Source organism: Urocampus carinirostris, chromosome 14 (genome assembly GCF_059441175.1).
Source record: "Urocampus carinirostris isolate Australia breed hairy pipefish chromosome 14, RoL_Ucar_1.0, whole genome shotgun sequence".
Lineage (NCBI taxonomy): Eukaryota > Metazoa > Chordata > Actinopteri > Syngnathiformes > Syngnathidae > Urocampus > Urocampus carinirostris.
The window spans coordinates 3,796,779-3,822,479 of NC_142362.1; the positions used below are offsets into that span (position 1 = coordinate 3,796,779).

Consider the following 25,701-nt stretch of genomic DNA (forward strand, 5'->3'; position numbering starts at 1 on the left):
GTGCAATCGACATTTCGTTCTGTGTACATTGTTACACAGAATGACAATACAAGGAAATTATTATTATTATTATTATTATTATTAGATAGATAGATGGATATCTAGATGTCTAGATAGATAGATGGATAGTTAGTTATAGATAGATGTCTAGATGGATAGATAGATAGATAGATGTCTAGATAGATAGATGGATAGATAAATAGATTATGAATGTTTTAGGAGTTTTTGGTCTTCATAACATGTGAAAAACAAATATAATTTGGTCATTAGAGCAGGGGTGTCAAACTCATTTAATTCAGGGGCCACACGGTAGAAAATAACATTCTCACGGGGGTTGACTAGTAAATGAATGACATAAAAAGTGTGCTATAGCTGGAAGGTTGGGGTCTTTTTGGCGGCTCACCATTAAATTATGATTCAGGTATGTAAGTTTTGATTATAAAACAAAAAGTATATGTAAATATATATATATATATATATATATATATATACTACAACAAGGATCGCCAGGCAATGCAAGAATACTTTTAGGCGGATTTTTTTTTTTTTTAAATCTGTCTGCATAGTGTTTAGCGATTGTTTATTTGTAAAAATAGAAAGCAAAACAACAATTTTATTTCCACTACAGCTTATTTAACTATAGGGAAATTCATGCAGACTGGAAAGTGGCATACAAACACTCCATTATATTGCTCTTTTTGGGGTCATTGCGTGCATAATGTTAAAAATCCGAAGTGTTGTGTAATGATCTTCCCCCTGAGATCCAATCTGCAAACTCGGTGGAACTTTTCATATCCGGGCATAAAACTCACTTTTATTTAATAGCTTCCGAACTACAAAATTTCATGTTTACAATATCTGAATATTATTTGTTATTGCAACATTTATTGCAGCCTGGTCATCCTGGAAGTGTGGGTTACCTCATGTGCGGTCATTTCTCAAGGTTTCTTTATTTTCCCCATGTGGAGGTTTTTGAGTTTTCCCTTGCCCTCATGTATGTTCTAGATCAGGGAAAGGTGTAATCATAGTCTGTGGTCTGCAATAATCTGTGGTCTGTACAGCCTTTTGAGACTCCGTGTGATTAAAGGCTAAACAAATAAACATGACTTGACATGACATGACTCGAGCCAGAAATGATGTTGTGCAGGCACTAACTGGTGCGTTATATTCCCTTTAATCTGTCTGTGGCTCTGTGCTCTCTCTGAATATAAATTATAATTTTATGTCATGTGGGTAATTACATATAATTTGCACGCGTTTGATGCACAGTATTTAATTATTTTTTTTAATTCGAAGATGATTTTAGTTTTCGAATTTTGAAACCGAACACATAACATTTTTGTCGGGCGCTAAACATATTACACGCCATCAAGTCTGAAGTTTCTGGGTACTACAATATACCGTATTTTCCGCACTATAAGGCGCATCGGTTATAGGGCGATAGGTAGGTGTCTGGATGGATAGATAGATGGAAGTCTGGATAGATAGATGGATAGATGGATGTCTGGATAGATAGATGGATGTCTGGATAGATAGATGTCTAGATAGATAGATGGATGTCTAGATGGATAGATAGATAGATCTATAGTTAGTTAGTTATAGATAGATGTCTAGATAGATAGATGGATGTCTAGATGGATAGATAGATAGATCTATAGTTAGTTAGTTATAGATAGATAGATAGATAGATAGATAGATAGATAGATAGATAGATAGATGGATGGATGTCTAGATAGATAGATGGATAGATCTATAGTTAGTTAGTTATAGATAGATGTCTAGATAGATAGATGGATGTATAGATAGATAGATCTATAGTTAGTTAGTTATAGATAGGTGTCTAGATAGATAGATGGATGTATAGATAGATAGATCTATAGTTAGTTAGTTATAGATAGATGTCTAGATAGATAGATGGATGTATAGATAGATAGATCTATAGTTAGTTAGTTATAGATAGATAGATAGATGGATGTCTGGATAGATAGATAGATCTATAGTTAGTTAGTTATAGATAGATGTCTAGATAGATAGATGGATGTATAGATAGATAGATGGATGTATAGATAGATAGATAGATAGATAGATAGATAGATCTATAGTTAGTTAGTTATAGATAGATAGATGGATGTCTAGATAGATAGATAGATCTATAGTTAGTTAGTTATAGATAGATGTCTAGATGGATAGATGGATGTCTAGATAGATGGATCTATAGTTAGTTATAGATAGATAGATAGATAGATAGATGTTTAGATAGATAGATGGATGTCTAGATAGATAGATGGATAGATAGATAGATCTATAGTTAGTTAGTTATAGATAGATGTCTAGATAGATAGATAGATAGATCTATAGTTAGTTATAGATAGATAGATAGATAGATAGATAGATAGATAGATAGATGTCTAGATAGATAGATAGATGGATGTCTAGATAGATAGATGGATAGATAGATAGATCTATAGTTAGTTAGTTATAGATAGATGTCTAGATAGATAGATGGATGTCTAGATGGATAGATAGATAGATAGATAGATAGATAGATAGATAGATCTATAGTTAGTTATAGATAGATAGATAGATAGATGTCTAGATAGATAGATGGATGTCTAGATAGATAGATGGATAGATAGATAGATCTATAGTTAGTTATAGATAGATAGATAGATGTCTAGATAGATAGATAGATAGATCTATAGTTAGTTATAGATAGATAGATAGATAGATAGATAGATAGATAGATAGATAGATAGATGTCTAGATAGATAGATGGATGTCTAGATAGATAGATGGATAGATAAATAGATAGATAGATAGATAGATAGATATAGATTTTAATTGAGTGATTCTTATGAGTACCACTAGAGGGAGTCCAAATACCACACTGCGGTTTAGTTGTCCTCAGAGTAGTTGATCGAGATGTACAACAACTTCTCTCGTCGTGTAAGCAGTATACGGAGTGAATTTTGTTTCCAGAAAACATAATGACAGGCGAACATCAGTAAGGTTATGAAAAAAGCAGAAAGTTTGAAGTAGATTGTCGTCTTGAGACAGCCTTCGGGCATGTCTGCATGCAACGTCTGCACGCCGCCTCCGAGCGGGTGCGGCGAGGGGAGTCAAAACAATGGCCTCCATTGTGAGAAGAAGTGTAAGATGCCCAGCTGCGGTGTGAGCTCCGTATTTTGCGCTGGAAACAGAAGATGGCTGCAAGTGGAGAGGACTAGCTCCAAAAGCTCATTTGCAATGGCTTCCCTGCACCTCCCTGGAGAGAATTTTCCAACTTTCATGCGTTGGCCTCCAGGTAATTGACTCAAAGTAGAAATCCGTTTCTCCAGCTTTTTGATGTCTGACCGCGGGCAGATTTTTCAATCTTCTTAAGCTTCATGGTTGGTTTGTGACGCCAGAGTGAATAGTACTTGGAAGGAAGTGTTGTCTATATTTGCACATTTGTGTCAGGACCAGAACGGAAACAGGACCCACTCGCGTAACGTTTCTCACAGATTTTATTAGAAGAAAGGGAAAGGGTTGCGCCCACGTTCCGGGGATTGCTGGACGCGGGAAGCAGGTCGCTCTGAACGCAGGAGTGGAACTTCCGTGGCGAGCGATGACGGTGTCGGGAGCGGAGAAAACGGGTCAGTAGCCGGGATAGAAGAGCAAAAACGTGGTCGGCGCCTACCTGCTTATTAGAGGCAATAGGGATTCAGTGTCTTGCCCAAGGACACTTCGACATATAACACGGAGGAGCCGGGAATCGAACCTGCGACCTCTTGATCCCAAGACGAGCGCTCTACCTCCTGAGCTATGCTTTATTAAGGGATCGGGTAAGTCGGGGCCAGAGGAAAAAGAACGTGATCTGGTGCTCGCTGGGCAGGAGGAGCAGGAATCTCTCGTAGCTGGTGACAGGTGGCAAGTCGGGTAGCTGGGACAGAAGAACAGAGCGTGGTCGGTGATCTGAAGCAAGTCGGGTAGCCGGGATAGGGGAATGAAGCGTGGTCGTGGATCGGAAGCAAGTTGGGCAACCGGAGACGATCGGGAAGCCAGGGACAGGGGATCGGTACAGGAAACGGGACGGAATCAGGCAGGATACAGGAACAGGTCGGAATCAGAATGAGAGACAGAGTCAAAAGGTGCTTGCCGTGCATGTGCTGAGGTTCGCTGACGGACTGACAAAAAGTGACCGAGAATGGCGTACTTAAATAGGGAGAGAGCTAAGTCGGGATCGAGTGACAGCTGGGGCTGAAAGAGTGAGCGCAGGTGAGGGCGAGGGCCATGGTTTGTTGAAAAAACTGCAGGGAGCCACTAGTAAGCGCTGCTTTGCACAAAAGCAGATGTTTAGGGATTTGTTTCTTATTTGTTGGGGTTGCCTTGACAACAAAACCTAACTAAGGACACTCCCAGAGGCCTAAAGTACAACTGGGTAAATATTCTCGAAAATCGGTACAGACATTTCTTAGCCAATAAGTCACATACGAATACACAAACACACACACAAATTGGGATTTAAAAATAAGTCAGGATTGTAACTGTGTTTATCACTTATTAATGAGGTACTGTCGAGTTGCATTTATGAATTGACTTATCTGTTTGATTTGAGTATTTCATCTGTTTAACATGCAGGAAGATACTCACTTGTTATCAATGTTCCCTCTAAGCTGCGTGTGTGCGCATTCGCGCACTGCCCAGAGCTTTTTTGCCCACAAGAAAATTTAGGCAGCTCCCAAAAATCAGGGTTCGAAATTGCTTATTAAGAAGCGAATTAAGTCAAAGTTACAGTCCATGAAGGTCAAAATACACGGGTTCCCCTGACGTTGTGTCCTAAAGGCGGTATTTTGAAGTCAAGGTCGAAGTCGAACGAAGTTGAGTAAAGTCAGTAGAGTTTTTCGAGGACCGGCTTCTTCGGCTCGGCTCACTAAAAGGAACCGGCTCTTTCGGGTCCTAAACGGCTCTTCGGGTTGTTTTTACTTTTTTCTTTCCTATATGACCAAATATTATGTAAAATGCACAAAATGACTTAAAGGAAGGGGTAATAGAACAAAAAAGAAAAAAATATCAAAATGAAAAAGTAGTGAAAAAAAAGAAACAAAATGAAGAGAAAAAAGAAGGAAAATTCAGAAAAAGCCACAAAAAAAGAAACAAAGTAAGAAAAAGGAAATAGAGAACAAAAAAGGAAAATGACAGGGAACATTGCTTGTTATCTTCATATTGTAGTTAATGAAGTGACAAAACAGAAGTGTTGATTGTGTCATTCCACCAATCGATTCACGAATGCCCGTGTTTGTCTTTTGCAGCTCTACGATAAGATCAACACCAAGTCGTCCCCGCAGATCAGGAACCCTTCCAGCGACGGTGTGCAGAGAGCCAAAGAGGTAAAACAATATTTTCTTCTTCTCTTACGCAATTGAAGTGGCTCACCTCGTGTTTAGTCTCGCTGTTCTACTGCACTCGCCTTTTTTCGCTGATATAGCAATTTCGAATAGAAATAGTGTTGACTTTGACTTTGTAATAGCATGCCTTGATTTAACTTCACTTTTTTGAATACTCACTATCTTAAACTAACCAGACATTTAAAATATATACTCTTTTTCTCTTTTTGGAGCCTTTGTGTTGCTTGCGTTGCATAAGAGCCCGAAGGCCGGGCTTGTGTCTGGGGACTTGTGGCCTGAATCCCAGGCTGGTGTTTGGTGACTTGTGGGCCAAAAACCAGGCTTGTGTTTGGGGACTTGTGGCCTGAATCCCGGGCTGGTGTTTGGGGACTGGCTGCCGCCACTAGAGGCCGAAAACCGGTTTTGTGTTTGGGGACTTGTGGGCCGAAAACCAGGCTTGTGTTTGGGGGCTTGTGGCCTTAATCCCAGGCTGGTGTTTGGGGACTGGCTGCCGCCACTAGTGGCCGAAAACCGGTTTTGTGTTTGGGGACTTGTGGGCCGAAAACCAGGCTTGTGTTTGGGGGCTTGTGGGCTTAATCCCAGGCTGGTGTTTGGGGACTGGCTGCCGCCACTAGTGGCCGAAAACCGGTTTTGTGTTTGGGGACTTGTGGGCCGAAAACCAGACCTGTGTTTGTGGACTTGTGGGCCAAAAACCAGGCTTGTGTTTGGGGTCTTGTGGCCTGAATCCCGGGCTGGTGTTTGGGGACTGGCTGCCGCCACTAGAGGCCGAAAACCGGTTTTGTGTTTGGGGACTTGTGGGCCGAAAACCGGGCCTGTGTTTGGGGACTTGTGGGCCAAAAACCAGGCTTGTGTTTGGGGTCTTGTGGCCTTAATCCCAGGCTGGTGTTTGGGGACTGGCTGCTGCCACTAGTGGCCGAAAACCAGGCTTGTGTTTGGGACTTGTGGGCCGAAAACCTGGCTTATGTTTGGGGACGTGTGGCCTGAATCCCGGGCTGGTGTTTGGGGACTGGCTGCTACCATTAGTGGCCGAAAACCAGGCTTGTGTTTGGGGACTTGTGGGCCGAAAACCGGGTTTGTGTTTGGGGACTTGTGGCCTGAATCCCGGGCTGGTGTTTGGGGACTGGCTGCTGCCATTAGTTGCGAAAACCAGGCTTGTGTTTGGGGACTTGTGGGCCGAAAACCTGGCTTGTGTTTGGGGGCGTGTGGCCTGAATCCCGGGCTGGTGTTTGGGGACTGGCTGCCGCCACTAGAGGCCGAAAACCGGTTTTGTGTTTGGGGACTTGTGGGCCGAAAACCAGGCTTGTGTTTGGGGGCTTGTGGCCTTAATCCCAGGCTGGTGTTTGGGGACTGGCTGCCGCCACTAGTGGCCGAAAACCGGTTTTGTGTTTGGGGACTTGTGGGCCGAAAACCAGGCTTGTGTTTGGGGGCTTGTGGGCTTAATCCCAGGCTGGTGTTTGGGGACTGGCTGCCGCCACTAGTGGCCGAAAACCGGTTTTGTGTTTGGGGACTTGTGGGCCGAAAACCAGACCTGTGTTTGTGGACTTGTGGGCCAAAAACCAGGCTTGTGTTTGGGGTCTTGTGGCCTGAATCCCGGGCTGGTGTTTGGGGACTGGCTGCCGCCACTAGAGGCCGAAAACCGGTTTTGTGTTTGGGGACTTGTGGGCCGAAAACCGGGCCTGTGTTTGGGGACTTGTGGGCCAAAAACCAGGCTTGTGTTTGGGGTCTTGTGGCCTTAATCCCAGGCTGGTGTTTGGGGACTGGCTGCTGCCACTAGTGGCCGAAAACCAGGCTTGTGTTTGGGACTTGTGGGCCGAAAACCTGGCTTATGTTTGGGGACGTGTGGCCTGAATCCCGGGCTGGTGTTTGGGGACTGGCTGCTACCATTAGTGGCCGAAAACCAGGCTTGTGTTTGGGGACTTGTGGGCCGAAAACCGGGTTTGTGTTTGGGGACTTGTGGCCTGAATCCCGGGCTGGTGTTTGGGGACTGGCTGCTGCCATTAGTTGCGAAAACCAGGCTTGTGTTTGGGGACTTGTGGGCCGAAAACCTGGCTTGTGTTTGGGGGCGTGTGGCCTGAATCCCGGGCTGGTGTTTGGGGACTGGCTGCTGCCATTAGTGGCCGAAAACCAGGCTTGTGTTTGGGGACTTGTGGGCCGAAAACCGGGTTTGTGTTTGGGGACTTGTGGCCTGAATCCCGGGCTGGTGTTTGGGGACTGGCTGCTGCCATTAGTTGCGAAAACCAGGCTTGTGTTTGGGGACTTGTGGGCCGAAAACCGGGTTTGTGTTTGGGGGACTTGTGGCCTGAATCCCGGGCTTGTGTTTGGGGACTTGTTGGCCGAAAACCGGGTTTGTGTTTGGGGACTTGTGGCCTGAATCCCGGGTTGGTGTTTGGGGACTGGCTGCTGTCATTATTTGCGAAAACCAGGCTTGTGTTTGGGGACTTGTGGGCCGAAAAGCGGGTTTGTGTTTGGGGGACTTGTGGCCTGAATCCCGGGCTGGTGTTTGGGCACTTGTGGGCCGAAAACCGGGCTTGTGTTTGTGGACTTTTGGGCCGAAAACCGGGTTTGTGTTTGGGGACTTGTGGCCTGAATCCCGGGCTGGTGTTTGGGGACTGGCTTGCGCCACTAGAGGCCGAAAACCGGGCTTGTGTTTGGGGACTTGTGGGCCGAAAACCTGGCTTGTGTTTGGGGACGTGTGGCCTGAATCCCGGGCTGGTGTTTGGGGACTGGCTGCTGCCATTAGTGGCCGAAAACCAGGCTTGTGTTTGGGGACTTGTGGGCCGAAAACCGGGTTTGTGTTTGGGGACTGGCTGCTGCCATTAGTGGCCGAAAACCAGGCTTGTGTTTGGGGACTTGTGGGCCGAAAACCGGGTTTGTGTTTGGGGGACTTGTGGCCTGAATCCCGGGCTGGTGTTTGGGCACTTGTGGGCCGAAAACCGGGCTTGTATTTGTGGACTTGTGGGCCGAAAACCGGGTTTGTGTTTGGGGATTTGTGGCCTGAATCCCGGGCTGGTGTTTGGGGACTGGCTTGCGCCACTAGAGGCCGAAAACCGGGCTTGTGTTTGGGTTCTTCTGGGCCGAAAACCGGGCTTGTGTTTGGGGACTTGTGGGCCAAAACCCGGGCTGGTGTTTGGGGACTTGGGGCCGCTCTGGTGTCTGGTTTCCCGGCTTGTGTTTGGGGACTTCGTCGGGCCACCAGCGGCTTGCAGACTTGGAATTTAGAAGGGGTTTTTTTGGGGGGTCACTAGGGGCTTGCGGGATCTGTATTTAACGGCCATGGCTTTTTCTTTTGTAACTTCATTTTAGTTATTGATCTTATTTGTTTTTCTATTGCTATTTCATGTCAGTGTCTCGTGTTTAGGGTCGCAACTTGAATGCGTTGCATGCAATTTTCTTAGGATTCTTGGTCTTTTCGTGGATGTAATGAAAGATGTAGCAGCCATTGTTGAGTTTTGGTAATCCAAACAATACGGTTGACGTGGCTCGGTATGCGCTGTTCCCTGTGGTTTAGAAAAAACAACATTCCGAGTTGGTGCAGTGTAGTGGGAGAACGTTTCTCCCAAATGCTCTGACATTGTTCATCTTCATTTTTTTTGCTGAGTGAGATTGTACTCCCTAGCACTGGGGTCTTGAACTCAATTTACCTAGGGGCCGCTGAAGCTAGGGTCTGGGTATGGTTGGGTTAAATCGGGTTTTCCACAAAAGAGTTTAATAAATCCACTTTTTCAGATAGCTGTGTTTTTATACCCTACACAAATAAAGATCTAAAAATTAAAAATTAAATATATAGCATTCATATGAAAATAAATAAACCAGGTTTTTTCCTTGCCCTCATGTTGTTTCCAGATCAGGGGTTGGTGTAATAATAGTCTGTGCAATAACCTGTGCAGCCCTTTGAGACTCTTTGAGATTAAGGGCTGTACAAATATAGATGACTTGACTTGACTTAATTAATCAATAATTAGCTTGGTCTGCACTTAGAGGGGCAGTGTGTATCGATTATCACCTCCTATTGGTAGAAAATGTATTTCATTAAAAAAAATAGGAATATTGATTTAAATATTCGGCACAAATACATGAATTATCATATAGATGTGCATTTTTTTAATAATATATGTCGGCCGAGAAATTTGTACTTAGTTTTAATAATATGAGTCTGCTGTCTTGCTGCTACGGGTACCTAAAACAACCAAAAACGTGGCGAAAGGCTGTGCAAAAATCTAGAAGAAAAATGGTGCTTAATAGTCATTCTTTCTTGTGATTTTTAGCACTCGTGGTCAAGTATTACACACTTGTTCCCTTAACTTTCGTATTAAGGCGGGGGCCTACAACTATCATCCTGAAGGCTGCAAATGGTCCCTAGGAAGCAAGTTTAAGACCCTTGATCTAGCACCTATGTATCAACAAAGTAAGGGTCGGGGGTTAGTCACTTTTTTGGCCGTAGTGAAGAAAAATATTCCAAAAGGCTCTTGAGGGTGTGCTGTGACTGTCCATGGTTTGTTATAAAAATCTATGGGTCCCCAAAATTGAGTGTGCTCCATGCCCTTACAAACTCATATTTTCCCTTACAAAAAAAAAATATTTTTTCTTTCAAACATGTTTATTTATGTAGTTTAACATGTTATATTGTACACGTGTTTACTTATATCATATATATTGTTCATGAACATTTTGTTGTGAGACACTGAGTTGCTCGACATGAATGAGGTTTATTATAAAAAAAAGTTCCAAAATGAAGTCGCTTGAATGTTCAATGTAGAAGGAAAAAATACATGCAAATATAATTCAATTATTCAAATTATTAATTCATTTTCTGCATTAAATTATTGTTGGTAATATACTGTTTAAAAGGGATCCCCACAAACCTGTCTTTTTTTCATGTTCTCCTTTTATACTTCCTTTTTTTCTTAACTTCTTTATACAACATCATCATTCGTAATATAATGCATCACAGCAAGTGAGCCGTTTGAGAGCCGGCTCTCTTGAATGAGTTGAGCCGAAAAAGCCGGTTCTCTAAAAAGAGACGGACTACACAATTCAAACTCGAGATCGGCGTGCAGACGAAAACTTGAACCGCGAGACCGAAACAACAATGGCGGATCAGCCTGATGAAAAGTTTGTAGTGCGGTAAACCTTTGTTAAAAAATGATAATGACAATTTCGTGTCCAAAAAGTTGCGTCCCGGGGACGCACGTTGATTTGACACGATGCGTCCCCAGCAAAAATAATGCGTCTAGGATGCAGGGACGCAGGCAAACAAGAACACTGTGTATAGTCAATTTTGTCCTGGTTTCATAAGGGGTTTTATCAGCTTGGTATGTATCAATACAGTAAATAATTACATAAATTCTCTTTTATAAGCCAGATTTACTCATGAAAAGCTTGTGAGCCATAGGTTCCCGACCACTGTGCTAGTGGATGAACTTTTTTACCTCCTTATGCATCTTGCCACTGACTCGCACTCATTGTCTGATGGATTTAAACTGTAAATAAGTTATTCTACTGTTGCATACTCTCTTCTATTCTTGCTTAGTGTGCCATTCTCGCCTAGTTCAATAGTAGTAATATTGTTGATACGATAACATGTTGTTGTAAGTTTAAACAGGTGTTGATACGATAAGATGTTGTTGTGAAAACAGATCGCAAACTGTTTTTTTTTTTTTTGTCACTCCCCCTCCCTTTAGCAGAAGAAACAAGTAAACTAGGGCGTTCCTAATACAATCAAAAGGCAAGGACGAAATAGACTTTTTCAGAGTGTCTAGTAGACTGTAACAGGCAGTCTATGGTCATTCTCCTTGCAAGTAAGTCATACTTACGTCTCTGTGTCTTCTTTGAGTGCAGGTTTTTATTACAAGTGTTGGGGTTAACCTAACGTTGTCCCAGCAGCTGCACCACAACCCTTTTTGCCATTTTGCACTGCGCATTTCTCCCAAGCCATTTTCCTTCCCTCATTAGTTACTTGATGATCCCACTCATACACACATGCAGAAACTAATGGCACTCACACTTGCAGAAAACATACAGAGTTGCATTCTGGTCCTGGTCTATGTAAAATCTCCTTTGATTGGCATTTGGTTTAACAAGGCCCACTCAAGTAAAGGCAACATTTGTTTTAAGGGTGTTCCCTGCGAGCACACGCACACAACATATTATTTGTGTTTGTTGTGCGATTAAATGAAGGAGCAAGTCTAAAGTTTTAAGCAGGCAGCGACGGTCCAATCCGAATGTGCAGTGTCAGGGAAATATTTCCGGGAAAGCTTCTTGAATGAAAACTTTATTCGAACATTAAAATAAATCAGAACAATAACTCAACAACAAAATAATGTTACATAATATGTTCGAAGGGCGGCCCGACAGCGCATTGGTTAGCGTTTGTGCAGTTGTGAACATATCTCATCTCATCTCATTAGCTGCACCGCTTATCCTCAGTTGGGTCGCGGGGGTGCTGGAGCCCATCCCAGCAATCATCGGGCAGTGGGCAGGGGACACCCTGAACTGGTTGCCAGCCAATCGCAGGGCACACAGGGACAGACAACTCACTCGCTCATTTACACCTAGGGACAATTTGGACCGGCCAATTCACCTGAAGTGCATGTCTTTGGAATGTGGGAGGAAACCGGAGTGCCCGGAGGAAACCCACGCAAGCACGGGGAGAACATACAAACTCCGCACAGGAAGTCCGGTAGCTGGATTTGAACCCATGACCTCAGAACTGTGCCGCACACGTGCTAACCACTCATCTGCCGTGCTGCCAATGTTAAACAGAGGTACTTATTCTTCTTGTGTGTTCATTTCTTCTTACTGGGAGTGGAGACAGTTCAGTCAGTCTCTGCTTTTAGGAGAAATTCATCGAATTTTAGGCGGAAAGGGTGACCTACGTGAATTGTATAGATCTAAGGAGAAATCGTTTTGCGGTAGGGGAGAGGTATTGTAAGTTTTGCCATGGTAAATCGGGATCTTGTTGGCGATAGGAATGAGTGGAGAGGTGTTGTAAAAGGATAGTGGGATGTTTGGACACGTTCTAAGGGATGGGCAGGGCACCCGTATGATGCGGCAGGGGTAAACCAGCGAAGGCTGTCGAGCCATGCTGTTGAAGAGTGTGTTGTGTCACCCTGACCCGAGTGACACGGCCGCTTTCTCGTGTCCCGTTTCATCTGGAGGGACGAAAGCACGACCGACTTGGGTGCCGAGGTGCTTACCTTGTTTGGGTGTTTGGGCATTTGGGTTGGCCATAGTCCCCAAAAAATTTCGTGTGTGTTTTTTGCTACTTTTTCCTTTTTTTATTTTTCTTTGTGTTTGTATGGGTCTGTCTTGCTGTCGGTCACCCTTCTCGAGGGATATGACCAGAGTAAGTAGGTAGGTAGGTAGGTAGGTAGGTAGGTAGGTAGGTAGGTAGGTAGGTAGGTAGGTAGGTAGGTAGGTAGGTAGGTAGGTAGGTAGGTAGGTAGGTAGAAATCAGGATTTTGAGGTGGTGCGTTTGAAATAAAATCGGTGTAGTTTGCTCCCCACTCATATTCTAATACTTTTCACTATTGTCTTTCATCTTAACTCTTTATGTCAAGTTCAAATTCCCCCATTCTCAATTTTCTCAGCGGTAGATTCTTGACCTGGCCAAAAGAAGACACTTGGTTTGAATCCGGTATCGGGAAACTGTTATTCCACTAAAGCATTGTACAGCAGTTAAGTCAGGAAATGAAAGGCATATTTTGTCGTAATTTTTGGGTCTTAAACTTTATGAAATGAAATGAAAATATCTGCATTTCTATACCGCTTTTCAAGTCAAGACTTCCCAAAGCGCTTTACAGTGTGCTTCACATTTCCCAATAGCGGCCGTGCAGCCATATAAGGCGCTAACCTGCTTATTGGGGGCATTAGGGGTTCAGTGTCTTACCCAAGGACACTTCGACATGTAACACGGAGGAGCCGGATTCGAACTGAGATCTCTTGATCCCAAGACGAGCGCTCTACCTCCTGAGCCTTCAGAAGTCCGAGCTGCTGTATATTATAAGCTGTCGCAGCATTATTTTCTATGTGAGGCTCAAAAGCACCAAAACGGTCTTTACTTTTTGGAAAAGGGTTGAAATTGCAAACAGGCACTCTACAAGGTCTCCTAACAAAAAACTGTATGAACTTTCGTCACTTTTTCCGCCTTCCTCGACGAGTAGAGGAATAACATCGGACACTGAGCTACTTGCTGCTTCACTAACATTATGGGATCTCATGTTCTGCTGCGTCTGGTGATCCACTTTTCTAACAGAGCTGCTTTCTCTTCGGGTTTTTGGACCCACAACTTTCTGTCTCTGTTCACCAATGAGGTGCTTCAAACACTGTTCTGCTTTCGACAAAAGGACTCAAGCTGGTACAGTGTCTAGCAAAATATTGTTTCCCCGAGAACGTTTTCTCATACTGCCACATTTCAGGCTTTAAAGCTAAAAAACTGCAAATATTTTCTAAGAATCCAAATGTGACACACAATCTTACAGTGGAACCAAAGGATTTCAACATTCTATATTAGATTTACAACCCAAAAATGAAAAAGTTGGTGTTGCAAAATTATTGGCACCCTGTTTTCTCAGCTCTAGAAGTTCCCTGATGACTTCTGAATGTTCCAATGTCGACCTAAATGACTAATTTCGCAACATTGACACAATTTTCAGAGCAATGTACGAGCAATAATATCAAAATGGAGAGGGCATAAAACCACTAAGAACCTACCAAGACCTGACCACCCCTCTAAACTTTCTGAAAAAACAAGGATAAATCCAGTCAGAGAAGCAACCAAGAGGCACATGATCACATTGGGTGACCAGCAGGTATAAACTGCCCAGGTGGGACAATCTGTGTATAAAACCACTATTAATCATACTCTGCATCCATCTGCTCTTTATGGAAGAGTGGCTAGAAGAAATTTCTTTCTGAAGGAATGCCATAAAAATGTTCGTTTAGCGGTTGCAAAAAGCCAAAAATAACATGTGGAACAAAGTGCTCTGGTCAGATGAGACCAAAATTGAACGTTTGAGGCTTACCACAGCGTTATGTTTGGCGTTAGACTAACACTGGACATTACCCTGAAAACACCATCCCCTGCTGTCAAACATGGTGGTGACAGCATCATGTTTATTTTCTTCAGCAGGGACTGGTGAGATCATTAAAGTTAATGGGAAGATTGATGGAGCTAAATACAGGGTGAATATGGCATGGATGAGATCTGAAAATGGAGCACAGGTTCACAAAACAACAGAACAAAACTCTAAACATAAATCAAAATCTACAATCAAATGGTTTTAAACAGAGGATCGATACAGGAAACGGGACAGAACCATGCAGGTTACAGGAACAGGTCGGAATCAGAACGGGAAACAGTGTCAAAAAGTGCTTGCCTTGCATGTGCTGAGGTTTGCTGACAGGCTGACGAAGAGTGACCAAGAATTACGTGCTTAAATAGGGAGAGGGCTAACTAGGGAACGAGTGGCAGCTGGGGCTGAAAGAGTGAACAGTATAAAGGTGTTTAAAAAGTCAAGCCAAAGTCCAGGCCTCAATCATGTGGAGCATTTGTAGAAAGATCTGAAAAATGCTCTGCACAAACAATGATAATCAAACCTTAATGAATAGGCAAACATTTTTGTTTTCAGATGTGGAAAACGTATAGACAACCCAAAAAGACTTGTGGCTGTGATCGCAGCAAAAGGAGGTAGTACAACGTATAAACTCAAGGGGGACAATATTTTTGCAACGCCTACTTTTAACTTTTTTGTTAGCACAATATAAACTGATGAATGCATTTGGTTTCTTTTTACGATTGTGTCTCACAGGCAGGGTTGGGTAGAGTTACTTTAACTGGATTACTTTCAATTACTTTTGGATGACTCCAATACCAAATATGCTCATAAAAGACAAAATAAACTAAATATGACTAAAATGACTCAATTTTGTGCAGGCTTGGGGAGTAACGGAATACATGGAACAGCAAAAATGATGTTGGATTTATTTTCATTTTGTTTCTGTCGCATTTTATGTTCGTTTTGCCGGAGATCAAAGAGATCAAAGCCAGGAGAGAAAGCTTACCACGTGTTGTGAGTCATCATTTGATTCATATTTAGTTTCTTTTGTCTTTTATTAGCATATTTGGGATTGGAGTCATCCAAAAGTCATTAAAAGTAATCCAGTTAAAGTAACCCTACCCAACCCTGGTTTTGCCGGAGATCAAAGAGATCAAAGCCAGGAGAGAAAGCTTACCACGTGTTGTGAGTCATCATTTGATTCCTATTTAGTTTATTTTGTCTTTTATTAGCATATTTGGGATTGGAGTCATCCAAAAGTCATTGAAAGTAATCCAGTTAAAGTAACCCTACCCAACCCTGGTTTTGCCGGAGATCAAAGAGATCAAAGCCAGGAGAGAAAGCTTACCACGTGTTGTGAGTCATCATTTTATTCCTATTTAGTTTATTTTGTCTTTTATTAGCATATTTGGGATTGGAGTCATCCAAAAGTCATTGAAAGTAATCCAGTTAAAGTAACCCTACCCAACCCTGGTTTTGCCGGAGATCAAAGAGATCAAAGCCAGGAGAGAAAACTTACCACGTGTTGTGATTCATCATTTTATTCAGATTTCGTTTCTTTTGCCTTTTATTAGCATATTTGGTATTGGACTAATCCAAAATTAATTGAAAGTAATCAAGTTAAAGCAACCCTACCCAACCCTGCTCACGAGTTTATCTCCAAGCTTGAAATATGTCAATATGTCAAAAGGTCCATGGGGGACCAACACTTTTGCAAGGCACTGTAACCTACTAACGACTAAAATGATCGCTGCACTAGTTTGAAACCTCGTCCAAGACTAGTTTAATGACCGCAATTGTGTAACCCAGTCTCCCTGTGTCTTCCCCCACTCAAGAAATTCTCCCCGCACCAGGAAGACAGTGACGCGTTGAAACATCTGGAATATGTAAGCGCTCCATCACACGTGCTCCCAATGCTTTTCAGACCAACTATCGGGATTCCCACCTTTCTCGACGAGCGACGCGGGCACCCGATTGCTCAACAATGGCCGGTATTCAAAAGGGTCCCTGCAGCGCCCCCTCCTCCCTGCCTCACTTAGCCACATTCACCACTCAGGCGCAACATGAGTGGAGCAAACTTAAATAAACAGGCAGGAGGAGGGGAGAGATTTGCCGACTCGGCGGTGACCGGGGGGGATTGCTCAAGGGGAGAGTCATCAAGGGTGTCGGGATTTTACCCGAGAGAGTTTTTGGGGACTGCGACAATTGAAGACGGTTGTGTCCTCCTCTTTCGCAGGTACTGGAAGAGATCTCCTGCTACCCCGAGAACCACGAGGCAAAGGAACTCAGGCGGATATTGACTCAGCCGCATTTCATGGTGAGTCAGTGTACTGTCGAAGCCCCGGTGTGTAATATTTGACCACTAGATGGCACTGTATTGTCGAATGCGAACAAAAACTAGGAACAAATGAGCACAGCGTTGCAGCAAGATGCCAGGCATACTTGGCTGCGACTTGAGGGTACGGATTCCACTAAGTGAAAGAAATACAAATTTCTCGGCCTAAGATTTTGTTTTAACATTGCTATGATAGTTCATGTATTTTCAAGTTAAAGTTTGTTTTTTTATATAATGAACGTTTTTTTGTACCACCAGGAGGCACTAGATGTCACACACTGTCCCTTTAAAGCCCCAGTGTGTAATATTTGATCCCTAGATGACACTGTGTTGTCTATTGTGATTGAAAACCAGTGCCACTGAACAGAGCGTAGCAGCAAGAGGCCAGACAAAAATGGCGGCGATTCCACTGTGTGAAAGAAATACATTTCTCAACCTACGATTATTTGGGTTCAAATCCAGCTACCAACCTTCCTGTGCGGAGTTTGCATGTTCTCCCCGTGCTTGCGTGGGTTTCCTCCAGGCACTCCGGTTTCCTCCCACATTCCAAAAACATGCATGTCAGGTTCATTGGCCGGTCCAAATTGTCCCTAGGTGTGAATGAGCGAGCGAATTGTCTGTCCCTGTGTGCCCTGCGACTGGCTGGCAACCAGTTCAGGGTGTCCCCTGCCCACTGCCCAAGGATGGCTGGGATGGGCTCCAGCACCCCCGCGACCCTACTGAGGATAAGCGGTGCAGATAATGGATGGATGGATGGAATAACATTGGTATGATATTCATGTTTGTTTTGTAATAAATGAAAGTATTTTTTGTACCAACAGGAGGCACTAAATATTACACACTGTCCCTTTAAAGCCCCAGTGTGTAATATTTGATCCCTAGATGACACTGTGTAGTCTATCGTGAACGAAAACCAGTGCCTCAGAAAACAGCGTAGCAGCAAGAGGGCAGACAAAAATGGCGCGGTTTCACTGTAAATAAGAAGTACACATTTTTCAACCTATGATTTTCTTTTATAAAAATTAACATTGGTGTGATAGTTAATGTATTTTTTGCCTAGTATTTAAATTCCCGTTTTTTTTGTTTTTTCGTCAGTATCCCCTCACTGATCCGATCATCTGTCACTGATAGGCAAAAAAGAAAGGGGCTTGGGGCAATGTTCCCTGTGATTTTCCTTACGGGTCTGAGCGTTCACACAAAGTCGGTGAGCAACGCTTGAAACAACTGTGAGCAACGGCGATCCCAAGTGTGGCAACTGAGTCATTATCAAACATGTCCAAAACTTGACATCAAGTTACATTTTGTGAGTTTACGGCAATGCAAAATGATTTTTCTCTTTTGAATGAATTGACTCATGCCTACAAACGTCGTTTGTTCTTTCAATTCTTTCACAAGATATCCATTTCTTTTTATTTCCTGATATATTTTGTCGCATAATATTAACATTTTTGGGGGCTTATTGAGTCGGTTGTAAGATACAGAACTGTACTTAGTTACATTTTTGAGTGGAAGTACAATGTTGGCAACAAGATTCACTTGATATCATTGGAAATTATTTGAATGCGACACAAACTTTTTCTTCTTTTTTCCGTGTTTTTTTCTACTTTTTTTTTAAGTTCCTTTAAAAAGAATGTGTTTATTTATTCCCGAGCTGTTACTTAATTTTCTTTTTGTTCTCTATTTACTTTTTTCCTACATTTCTTTCTTTTCTTTTTTTCTGGCTTTTTTCTAAAATTTCTCTTTCTTTTTTTTTTCTTCCTTTTGTTTCTTTTTTTCTCAGCTTTTCACTCCTTTTTCATTTTGGTATTTTTTTCTTTTATGTTCTATTCCCCCCTTCTTTTAAGTCATTTTGTGCATCATTTTACGTCATATTTGGTCATGTTGGGATTAAAGAAGCAAAAACAACCCAAAGAGCCGTTTAGGACCCGAAAGAGCCGGTTCCTTTTAGTGAGCTGAGCCAAAGAAGCCGGTTCTCGACAAACTCTACTAACTTTACTCAACTTCGTTCTCCTTCGACTCGACTTCAAAATACCGCATTTAGGACACAACATCAGGGGAACCCGTGTATTTTGACCTTCATGCACTGTAACTGACTTAAGTCGCTTCTTAATTAGTAATTTCGAGCCCTGATTTTTGTGCGCTGGCTCGATTTTTTTGTGCGCTGAGATTGTGCGAGCAGTGCGCAATTAGCTTGGAGGGAACACTGACGTGGGGCTATGGACCCTTTGCACACACGTGACCAGTCTGGAATCTTGTTAATTTGGGGGATGCAATAGGGTACCACGATTGAGTGATTGATTGATTCCCACTCAACATAATATGCAAGGTTATAATGCATTCAAGATCAACAGCTTTGATAAACAATTGACAGAACAGAAGGAAACAGGGCTGACAGGAAAAAGCCGGCGCTTATCTTGGCCCCGGCCCCGTGACTTTTCATAGAAATCATGTCATGTACCGTAAATTCCGGACTATAGAGCGCACCTGATTATAAGCCGCACCCATCACATTTTAAGAGGAAAACCGATTTTGTACTTACACAAGCCGCACCTGTATATAAGCCGCATGCGCCCACATAACACTAACACTAACCCAGACCCGACTTAAAGTCTCGCGATAGTAACTGAATATCCTTCATTGAAATTCACAGTCCAAAAATCACAGCCGGCAAAATGAACGGAAAATGATACCGGTACTTAAGGTTTGATGCAGATCGGCAGAGTCCGGGTCCCGTTGAAAGTAATCCAAAGAAAAAAGTGTATATTTCCAATGGTAAGGGTGGGAAAAATATATATCCAGTATTGTTCGACGTGTCCACAAACACTCACCTTTACCGGTTCCCACTTCCCGTCAGCCCTCGTTTCTTACGCCCCTTCTTTTTAATTCGCCCGTCCAAAACATATCAGAATAAGTGTCCAAAATAAATACAAATAAATTCATTACAAAAATATACAGTTGCTGGCGGCCGTTAGAAAAATTACATACATTGGCCGCATCACTGAATAAGCCGCAGGGTTAAAAGTTTGGGGGGAAAGTAGCGGCTTATAGTCCGGAATTTACGTTATTCTGATTTTGTAAATGTAAATAACAAATACATTTGTGCATCTGCAAAATACACCAAAAATCTTCATTTAATGGTACCAGAGAAATCGGAAAATTGAAGTTGAGAGTCCCTAAAGGTGCTTGAATTTGGCCATGCTTGTGCTCATAATAAACTAGCATTTTGTTTCATTAATATCTCATTCATCCAACTACTATATTTTTGTTTAATTACTATTTAAATGTTTGTTTTAGTCATCAGTAAGAATTTACCAGCTTTTTTTTTTTTACCAACTCGGTGGCTTGGGGGTATGGCGCCCGCCCCAAGACTGGGAGGTTGTGGTTCAAGCCTCGGCCGAGTCATACCTAAGACTTAAACATTGGTACCCGTTGCAGCCCTGCTTGGCGTTCAGCATTAGGGGTTGGAATTGGGGGGTTTGGTCACCTAATGACTCCCAACACCTCAGTTGGGTTGAGCGTAGGGGCTGGGAATCCCCTCCTCTGAATCATTCTCCCAAAAAGAGTCAGAAATGACTCTAGCCACCTCCCACTAGGGCAGGGGTTTCAAACTCATTTTAACTCGAGGGCCACACGATAGAACAAACACTCTGTCGGGGGCCGAACTGCTGGATTAAAGAGAAAGAAAAAGAGCGATAAAGAAATAAGAGAAAGGGGGAGGGAAAAGGAGAGAGGGCGGGACAAAGAAAGAAAAAGAGAGAGAGGGAGAGAGCGTGAGAAACAAAAGATAAAAAGTCATGAGAGAGGGGGAAAAGAAAGGGAGAGGAAGAAAGAAATCCAAAGAGAAATAACAGAAAGACAGAAGGAGAGAAAAGAGAAAAGAAAGCGCAAAGGGTATGAAGAGAGAAAGAGAAAAGAGAGAAAAGTAAAAAAAAGGGAAGTTAGAGAAAAAGAGCAACAAAGGAAGAGAAAAAGAGAGACACAGAGAGTGACAGAGACAGAGAGCGGGAGAAAAGGGGTGGGGGGGAGAGAAAAAGAGAGAGAGAGAGAGAGAGAGATACAAGTACTGCGTCTTTGTTCACGGCACCTGGCTTTGGCAACATCAAGTGTCCATATTTCAACCTGCAGCTTGTTTTTCTCTTGCGCTTCTCTGAGTGTTGTCTCGCGGGCCGGATCTGGCCAGCGGGCCGCCTGTTTGACACCTGTGCACTAGGGGATATGGCTGTGGTAGAGAGAGAGAGAGAGAGACAGAGAGAGACAGAGAGAGAGAGAGAAATTTTATAGCTATTTAGGCTTTACTTTATCGGGAACGGACCAATTCAGTTTTTAGAAAATGCTAACCCTATGCTCAAATGGAGAGAAACCGCTTTATGTGTATGGAATTGAGTGTATCCAATCTTGCGCAAATTTCTATTGACGCTCCTTTGTTTGGCGATGAAGGCATTGCTGCAGGCGCACGACGTGGTGGCGCACGAGGTCTACAGCGACGAGGCGCTCCGGGTAACCCCTCCACCCACTTCACCGTACCTGAACGGCGACTCGCCCGAAAGCGCCAACGGAGACATCGACCTGGAAAACGTCACCCGGGTGCGACTGGTGCAGTTCCAGAAGAACACGGACGAGCCCATGGTGCGCTTCCGATTCCTGTTATATATATATATAAATTGCTCCATGTTATACAGTGCTGTAAAAAAGTATTTGGGTCCTTCCTGATTTTTGTGTTTCTTACATATTTATCACTCTGCCACGAGCGGCTGCCTTTTCCAGCAGCTGCCCTATTGTTTTATTGTCTGCTCCTATCTTCGGTGTTTTTTCTTCCCGTTTTGACAACTACACTATGGATTACTTCTATCCTATGGACATGGGTATTCAAGGAATTTCAACTCCTTGCCCTGAAAAATTCTCGTGCCGGCGTGATGAAGGGGCCTATCGTGGAAGCGAAGCGGCTAGCGGCGTTATAAGTCTTCGGTACCATCCGTAATCATGGTAAATGCGAACTCACGACCAAATAAGATCATCGAGTGCTGGTGGAAAACATCGAAGCGCACGGGGAGCGCAGTTGCTGTGTTTTGCGGAAACGTGGCTCACGTTTAGCATTCCGGACGCTAACGTGTAGCCACCCGGAGCTACCCGGAACAATCCGGCTTCAACGCCGCTATACAAAGGCACGAAAGCCGGGGGGAATCGGAGAGGAGGCGGACTTGCTAACACGAGGTGGTGTATCCCTGGATTTTCACAAAAAAGTTTTCCATCTGCCACAGGGATGTCGAATTTTTGGACTGGCGTGACGTCATCCACTTCGCTACAAGCACCCCTAGGGCATCATGTTCATCTGTTAATAAACAACGGGGTAGACTGCTGAATAAAGTATATATATATCTATCTATCTCTATCTATCAAAGGTTTCAGATCATCAACCACATTTTAATGCCACACAGAGTCAACCCAAGGAAATACAAAATGCAGACTTGTGATGTTCTCATCTCATTTTCTGCACCGCTTATCCTCAGTAGGGTCACGGGAGTGCTGGAGCCCATCCTAGGATTCATTGGGCAGTGGGCAGGGGACACCCTGAACCGGTTGCCAGCCAATCGCAGGGCACACAGGGACAGACAACTTGCTTTCTCATTCACACCTAGGGACAATTTGGACCGGCCAATCCACCCGAAATGCATGTCTTTGGAATGTGGGAGGAAACAGGAATGCCCGGAGGAAACCCACGCGAGCACGGGGAGAACATACAAACTCCGCACAGGAAGTCCGGTAGCTGGATTTGAACCCACACAGGAGGTTCCCGAGACCTTAGAACTGTGCCGCACACGCGCTAACCACTGCGCCGCCGTGCTGCCCGACTTGTGATGTTGATTTGATTTATTAAGGCAAAAAAATCTAGGCCTATGTGAAAAGTAATTTCCCATCCATCCTTCCATCCATGATCTTCCGGGTCGAGGGGGCAGCAGCCTTAAGAGGGAAGCCCAGCCCAGCCACCTCCTCCAGCTCATCTGACAGGACCCAGAGGCGTTCCTGGGCCAGCCTAGAGACAGAGTCTCTCCAGCTTATCCTGGGTGATCTCAGTCAGCTCCTGCCGGTGGGACATGCCCAGAACACCTCCCGAGGGAGGCATGCTTATCAGATGCCCAAGCCACCTCAATTGGCTCCTCTGAATGCGGAGGAGCAGTGGCTCTACACAGAGTCCCTCCCGGATGACTGAGCTTCTCACCTTATCTCTAAGGGAGAACCCTGCGGAGGAAACTCATTTCAGCCACTTGTATCCGGGATTCTTTCGGTCATAACCCAAAGTTCATGACCATAGGTGAGGGTAGGAACGTCGATCGACCGGTAGATCGAGAGCTTTGCCTTTCGGCTCAGCTCCCTCTTCACCTCGACGGACCGGTACAGGGTCCGAATGACGGCAGACACTGCACCGACCGGTCTGTCGATCTCACGTTCCATCCTACCCTCACTCGTGAACAAGACCCCAAGATACTGGTACCTTTCCACTTGGGGCAAGATCTCATCCCCAACCCGGAAGGAGCATGCCACCCTTTTACGGCTGAGTACCATGGTCTTGGACTTAGAGGTGCTGATCCTCATGGGGCAAGTAATTTCCCTCCCTTGATAATTCAAAAAGTAACTGTGACTCACCACAGCTGAGTTCAATTCCACAGGCCACACCCGAATTAGATTGCCTCCACCCGTGTTTAAGCCAAAAATCACTTGGAATTTAATTTGTTATACAAAGTGAACTAGGCTACTCAATCTCACATCTCATAGAAATTCCAGAAGAAATCGGGGATAAAGAGGGGTTGAAATCTATCAGTCCGGCAAAGGTTACAAAGCCATATACAAGCCCGTAGGGCCCCAGTGAATCACTGTCAAAGCCATTATCCCAAATGGATCATTTTTGGTATATCCTGAAGGAGAGCGTCCAGTTTGTGCCCCCAATCTCAAACTGGACAATAACCTGAAACACTGTTAGGTTCAAGTCTCCAACATTTATAATAAAACGCTCTGAAATAAAAGACAAATAGAATCGGTTATTTAGAATTGGTTATTTTATTAATCATCGTTATGAGAGCCGCGGAGACCAAGCTGTTAGAATCTCCTCCTCGCTCGCTCTGAAGACGTCTCCGAACCCTCCCTTCTAATATTCAGGTTCTTGGAGAAAAACAACTTGAGTAATGGCATGCACAGGTCAGGGTGCACCCACTGGAATGTGAAAGAGACAGAAACAAAAACTCATGGCCTTGAGAAACAGCTTAGGCTGAAAACTATACAAAAAGGGCTGAGAACACTTATAACATATTTGTGTCAACTGTAGGATAAATATACGTATATAATCCCAACAAACACACAAGCAAGTCCACCTCCGGACGGTTCAGAACAAAAACAAAATGAAGGTTTTGGAGTGGCCAAGTCAAGTTCAGGTTCAAAACCAATTAAATGCTGTGGTGTGACCTTAAACGGGCAGAACTTTGATAACTGATTTTGTGATAACTGATTTGTATTACCAATAAACTGTGATGATTAAAACTGAATGACTATATAGATTTATCTGATATATTTGTCGCCGATTTACAATTTCAACCTCGATAACACGAAATTTTGGGGAGCCATAGAGCCATAGATTTTTTAACATGCGAGTCCCCGGGATCCATCACTTTTCACAGCTCAAATGAACTTTGTGACTCGACATGATCTGTCTGTTTTGCTTGGATGCAGGGAATCACGCTGAAAATGAACGACTTAAACAACTGCATCGTAGCAAGAATCATGCACGGAGGAATGATCCACAGACAAGGTAGGACGCAAAACTTGGAGAAAGTACCGTATTTTCCGCACTAAGGCGCACCTAAAAGTCTTAATTTTTTTCAAAAGCTGACCATGCGCCTTATAATACAGTGCGCCTTATATATGGATCACTATTAAGTCGCAAAGTCTTGCAACTAAGGCAAGCAGCCGCCCACTAGATTTTATTGGCTAACCAATGTGTCAATCATCATTTGAATCGATCACTATTGGCTAAAGTTATTCGGAAGTAAAGGGGACGGATCCTTTTTATCATTTACAGGCTCGCATAGGCTAAAGGGGCAAAACAAAGCCTGCGATTGGCCGAAAAAGATGAATGTGAATAGCAAGTTTGGTTGTCTACGGAGAAAACATGTTTTACCATTCTGTATTTGTAAATATTTTACTCTCCTGGATTTACTACACTCACGGATATAAGAGGACCATGGTTGCACATTATTATTGAACGCAACGACTTCAGTGAGCTACTCCGGCTATATATTTTCCCAGTATCTTGTTTCAGAGTGATATTGATGTTTCTGTGATGGGTCTTTTTTTTAGATTAAACTCAATTCCGAGTGTTTATTGTCACATGCACAGTAAAGTTGCGAGCGAAAAAAAAAATAGAAACTAAGGAATGGTTGGCATTTCTTGAATCCCAAGACTTTAACCTTCCGAATGATATTTGGAACGATGCATTTGAGTGACATCGTACAGACACTGTTTTGTCCACGTTCCCATTGTAGCGCCTTATAATCCGGCGCGCCTTGTGTATGGAAGATATAGGACCAAAAGCTATTTTTTGGGGGTGCGCCCTATAGTGCGGAAAATACGGTAACCTAAGCAACACCTTCCTTTTCAAATCATTCAAAGGAAATGTGTTTGTTTTTTCAGGCACCTTACATGTAGGAGATGAGATTAGGGAGATCAATGGGATCAGTGTGGCCAATCAGACAGTGGAGCAGCTGCAAAAGATGCTGGTGAGTATTGGGGACGTGGAGGGTGTTTGCTAAAGAGGCAGTTAGCGCCTCATCTGTTTGCCGTCTGCTGTCTTTGCAGAAGGAGATGCGAGGCAGTATCACATTTAAAATAGTGCCAAGCTACAGAACGCAGGGCTCCTCTTGTGAGGTAACACCTT

The 25,701-nt window shown here is 43.5% G+C and overlaps 1 protein-coding gene across 15 annotated transcripts in view; it reads left to right on the top strand.

Annotated features, from left to right (window-relative positions):
- The window catches only part of caska (calcium/calmodulin-dependent serine protein kinase a), a 194,921-nt gene that overhangs the window by 137,940 nt on the left and 31,280 nt on the right, over positions 1 to 25,701 (top strand). For 8 of the 15 annotated variants that reach the window (XM_088352218.1, XM_088352216.1, XM_088352222.1 and 5 more), the window contains 7 exons: positions 5,292 to 5,369; positions 16,279 to 16,329; positions 16,680 to 16,760; positions 21,216 to 21,404; positions 24,498 to 24,576; positions 25,458 to 25,543; positions 25,623 to 25,691. In XM_088352218.1, the coding sequence (XP_088208344.1) occupies positions 5,292 to 5,369; positions 16,279 to 16,329; positions 16,680 to 16,760; positions 21,216 to 21,404; positions 24,498 to 24,576; positions 25,458 to 25,543; positions 25,623 to 25,691 (633 nt within the window). The remainder of the gene's footprint in view (positions 1 to 5,291; positions 5,370 to 16,278; positions 16,330 to 16,679; positions 16,761 to 21,215; positions 21,405 to 24,497; positions 24,577 to 25,457; positions 25,544 to 25,622; positions 25,692 to 25,701) is intronic. The other 7 variants (XM_088352223.1, XM_088352225.1, XM_088352230.1 and 4 more) reach the window with 1 other exon arrangement.